At 34.0% G+C, this 5275-nt stretch overlaps 1 protein-coding gene across 1 annotated transcript; it reads left to right on the top strand.

Moving 5' to 3' along the window:
* Nucleotides 1-514: 514 nt before the first annotated feature.
* On the top strand, nucleotides 515-3389 carry LOC107899115 (heavy metal-associated isoprenylated plant protein 34). The gene is made up of 3 exons (XM_016824730.2): nucleotides 515-1149; nucleotides 1251-1332; nucleotides 1420-3389. Exons 1-3 carry the CDS (start codon nucleotides 1120-1122, stop codon nucleotides 2958-2960), a joined length of 1653 nt encoding a protein of 550 aa, XP_016680219.2. The 5' UTR covers nucleotides 515-1119; the 3' UTR covers nucleotides 2961-3389.
* The last annotated feature ends 1886 nt before the right edge of the window (nucleotides 3390-5275 follow it).

Below are 5275 nucleotides of genomic sequence, written 5' to 3'. Positions count from 1 at the left end.
CTTAGATTCCAAAGAGTGTGAAAAACTTAAATAACTTTGGCATCCGTCTTAAACTTGACACCGATGGATTTCATGGTATTTCTCAAAAATGAAAAAAAAATTGACAATAAATTCTTTGAATTTAATAAAAGGTAATAAACACGATAATATAAAGATAAAAAGAACATTTTCTTACAACAAAAATTCGAACTTAAACTATACCTAAAAAATATGAATACGTAATCGATACATAACATGTTATTACATAGTAAAGAACATTTAAAAACACTAGATAAGTGATAAAGTTTTGGTTGGTTTGTAAAATTAAATATACATAAATGATTCTTATATATATATATATTTCCTTGCAATGCATGTTCCTAGATCCAAGTACAGACTAATTTTGATTAATGAAAAAAACATTGATGTTGATATCAAGAAGAATCAATATATATTCAAATATCTACGTACCTACAATTCTACATATGTATGAAAATCCACTTGCCTAATAAGTCAGAAACTGCATCAACAATGCAATGGGGACCAGACCAGACTATAGAGCGAGTGAAAACTGTGAAACACCAGCTTGGTCCCATCCCCACTTAAACCCCCAGTGTTTTCACTGTGCCACAATCATTAAATTTACTAATTTTCTTTTTAATTAATTAATCTTTTCATTTTAACAAAATTTGGGCTGTAAATCACTTTGGCAAGATAAAAAAAGAAGCAGCTTCACATAGTATAAAGGGTTAGCCAAGTGATCCCAGCTTTAGTTCATTTTATCATAGTTTCATGTTCGTGTTCCCAGCTGGTTTTCATTTCTTTTTTTTTTATTTAAAGCTTTCATGATCCCTTGAATCTTCTGCAACAGCCTTCTTTCTTTCTCTTTCTCTTTTTCAGATTTTCTTGTCCAAAATTAAAGCTTTTACAAAGCTAAAAGAGAGGTGTTTTAATGTCCCATGACTGCATTTAAACTCTCCTCTCTTTCTCAAATCTTGTAGCTGAGGTTTTCTTTTCTTTTTAGTTCACAAACTAAGAAAAACAAAACTTTCATCTTCTGTCTCTCTGTCTGTCTCTTTCTCTGTGTTGTCTTTCTTTCTAAGTTCAGTTTCTTAGATCATTTCTTCAGTTCTCTGAAGGATGAATAAACAAGAAGTCATGAAGATGCAGGTAACTTAACTGTTTTTATTTCCATGAGTGTTAATAAGCCCCCCTTTTGTTTTTTTTCTTCTCTTCTTTGATTTTAACAGTGTTTTCTTTTCTTTTTCCAGACTTGGATTCTCAAAGTGAATATACAGTGTAGTTGTGATGGTTGCAAGCAGAAAATAAAGAAACTATTGCAGAAAATTGATGGTATGTTAATGTTACTTCTTTTCTTTTTCCATTTTTTATAGAAAATTTATTACTTTGGGTTTTTTATTTTGTTTTGGTTCATTTCAGGGGTGTATACTACAAGTATAAATGCAGATCAAGGGAAGGTTACAGTGACAGGAAATGTTGATCCAGGTATACTTATAAGGAAGCTCCAAAAGTCAGGGAAACATGCACAGCTATGGGGGTCAGCTCAAAAGGGTTCAAACAATTTCCCAAGCCAAATGACCAACCACTTCATGAACATGCATATCGATGGTGGCAAAGGAGGGAAAGACAACAGATCTCAAAAGGGTGGTAATGGTGGTGGTGGTGGTGGAAAGAATAATCAGCAAAAAGGTGGGCAGGCACCACCACCACACCTTATGCAGCAAATGATGAAAGGGCCTAAGGATTTTAAGTTACCACCTTCCAAAGACCAGAAATCTGTCAAGTTTCAGTTGCCTGATGATGATTTAGATGAAAGTGATTGTGATTTTGATGAGTTTGGTGATGAGTTCGATGATGAATTTGATGATGAGTTCGATGATGATGATGATGATGAAGGGGAATTTGGTCATGGTCATGGATATGGACATGGACATGGCCATTGCCATGGGCACCAAATGCAAAACAAGATGGTACCTATGATGGGAAAAGGCCATGGATCATATGGACCCAATGGCATGGTTAATGGTCCTCCCATGAATGGTAAAAAGGGTGGGGGTAATGGTAAAAAAGGAGATGCTTTTGATATACCTATAGTAATGAAAGGCATGGGAGAAAACAAAGATGGGAAGCATGGTAATGGAGGAAAGATAGGAGGTGGTGAAAAGAACAAAGGAGGGAAGCAAAACAAAGGTGGAGGAGGTAAAAAAGGAGGTGGTGGATTACTAGGATTTTTCAAGAAGAGTAAAGGTGGAAAAGATTGTAATCATAAGAAAGGTAAAAATGAATGGGATGGTAAAAACAAGGGTGCCTATAAGGGAAATGGAGGCAAGAATGGTGGTGGAAACAATAATGGCAATGGGGCTAAAAAGGGTGGCGGCAGAAACGGTGGTGGGAGCCATGAGATGAACAAAGTTAAAAATGGTGGGTTTCATGACATTGATGTTATTAATCATGGTAAAAAAGGAGGTGGGGGAGGTGGTGCTGGTGCTGGTGCTGGTGCTGGTGGCAGTAAGAATATGGGGCAGATGGGCCAAATGGGTCGTCAGATGGGTCAAATGGGTGGTCAGATGGGTTACAATATGGATCAAATGGGCCGAATGGGGAACTATCCAATAAGCCAGATGGGAAATTTCCCTGCAGTTCAAGGACTACCAGCAGCAGCAGCAGCAGCAGCTACAGCAATGAATGGTGTTGGTGGAGGATACTACCAAGGGATGGGAGCAGGAAATCCCTATAACCAACAACAACAACAACAACAATACATGGCGATGATGATGAATCAACAGCGTGCAAATGCCAATGGTGGGGGTATGTATCAACCAATGATGTATGCTCAGCCTTATCCACCACCCCATGCACCATATGGTCCTCCTTATCCGATGCATGCAACACCTGCAAATTCTGAATCATATGCTCATTTCTTCAGTGATGAGAATGCAAACAGCTGCAATATCATGTAAATTTTTCTTAGATCAGTCCAAGTTATTTTCATTTTCTTGTTTTCTTTCTTTCTTTTTACAAGCATGCAAGTTTCAAGAAAAAGATATTGCTTGTGGTTCTTGCCATTGGGAAAATATTTGTTTTTTTTTTCCTAGGAAATCAATCCCTCAAACTTCTTTTTTTTCTTTTTTAAAGTATTGGGTAATTGAAATACTAGTTAGGTTATTATGTACAAGAAAAATGTAGGCAAAGCTCGAGGGATCTAAGGAAAGAAGGAAGGATGGGTGGGTGGGTCAGAAAAGAAAGGGGGGAAGGTATAGTTTAGTTGCCTTTCTCAAAAGATGTACCAAATGTAATGTATGATATGATGTTGGTTTCAAATATGAAAACATGTTTGGGCATCAATCCCCATCTAATCTTTAGGAAAATAAAGGGTCCATTTGGTTTTAGCTTTTGACTGCTTAAATTCTTTTTTTCTATGATTGCAACTCTTCAATTATTTGCTTTGAAGAAGCTCCAACAAGAGGCTCCCATGCCCTTTTTTTCTTTTTCTTTTTTGAAAGTGATTGTTTTCAACTTTTCATACTTGTTGCTTTCTTATTTGTTCTGCATTTATGGCTTAACCCATTCGGCTATTTTCATTTAAAAAATACCTTTATCTCGGATAAAAGTGGCCATTATTAGCCCATTACCCATCTACCATTTCTAGGCCATTTTTATTGTCGAACCAATAAGTGGAGTTGGAGTATGGCCTAACTTAGGACTGTGCGTTGAAGGATTACTTGAACCCAAATTTAAAAACTTGCACAAAAGCTTCAGCAATCTTCTGTTTTTGAAACCCATTATTGAGTCTGGATTAAGGAACTTGTTTAGTTTATCTGACCAGGAAAATTGGGCAAATAAAAAGTGATGGGGTCAGATTTGGATAAAGGTCATTTAGGTAGCCCTTATAGATGGGCTTTGGATGAAATTGAGCTATTGGTGAGACTCTACCGTGTATTGGTATCGTTTTCATGATAGTACTATAGAGATTTCTGCACTAAAAATTAAATTGTATTTTATTTTATCTGTTAAAAAAATAAACAAATTAATTCAAATAGTATATTGGTATTTTTTGTTAAGAATTTCATTAATTTTTACTGTTAAAAATTGGCATGGCTGATGGAATAACTAGACAGTAATATATGGTATGCCACATGTATATCATGCTAATGTACAAGGACTAATTTTTAACGGTAAAAGTGGATGAAATTTTTAACAAAATGATGAATTTACTTTTTGATTTAATATATATGAACTAAAATTGCCCATTATTTTAGTAGAAAAAGTATAATGCAACTCAACTCTTAGCATAGGAGTTTTTATGATACTTTTACCTCTTTACGCTACTTTTACATATCATAATCTTGTTTAGAATGTTACAATATCACAAATTTTGACATCTTAATAGTGTCGTATAATTGTTTGGGCGAAACTAGGAATATTGTTTAAAGGGTGCGGCATATATATACATATGTATAGGGGTGTGGTATAAACTTTGAGGGTTAAATTTGTTATTATACTAATAAAAATATGTACAAAATGACAAAAAATATTAACACTGTAATTAATTTGTCCTTAGTTGCTCACTTTTGAAAATGACAGAGATTAAATTGCTCTGATTATTTTTAGAGGGACCATTTTGCTCAATATTGAAATTGAGAGGGACTAAAGGTCTTTTTACCTTATAAATTAAGCCTTACTTTTCTAATTGAAAAATTGTAGTCCAATCATTAACAATGCTACTAATATTTTCCACCAAAAATTTCAAACTTGGCATGTTGATTAAGATATATTCATATTATGTGACATATAATTGATAAAAAATAAACATGTTAAGTTGACAGATTTTAACTTTTAAAGTACTAACACTAATGGAATTAGTGTGGGTTCAATCCCACCTTATCAACTTTTTATTTATTTTTTAATTAGGACGACTAAAGTACCTTAGAATAATATATATTATTTTAAATGCAAAATGATGTTTTAGTAATTTTCTTAATTGAGTAAGTGTCTGCTTGACTTGTGATACCAACTCAGCCAATGATTTAAATAACAAATTACAACTTTTATTATGACTAAATTTAAAAAAAATGTGGAGGGGATAGATAAATATTTCACATAATTTTTAAGTAATGATATAAAGATGTTGTGGGGCTGAATTAGGGGCCGAGCCAGGGGCTGTTAGGGCCTGACCCCTCTAAAATAGAAAAATTTTCATTTAGGTATTTTATCATTTATAAAATTGAACTTTAACCCCGAAATGATAAAAAATTAATTTAATCTTTTAAAAATT

This window comes from Gossypium hirsutum, chromosome D08 (genome assembly GCF_007990345.1).
Source record: "Gossypium hirsutum isolate 1008001.06 chromosome D08, Gossypium_hirsutum_v2.1, whole genome shotgun sequence".
Classification (NCBI taxonomy): Eukaryota; Viridiplantae; Streptophyta; class Magnoliopsida; order Malvales; family Malvaceae; genus Gossypium; species Gossypium hirsutum.
The sequence above is the reverse complement of the archived record's forward strand: the minus strand, read 5'-3'. Positions and strand labels throughout refer to the sequence as shown.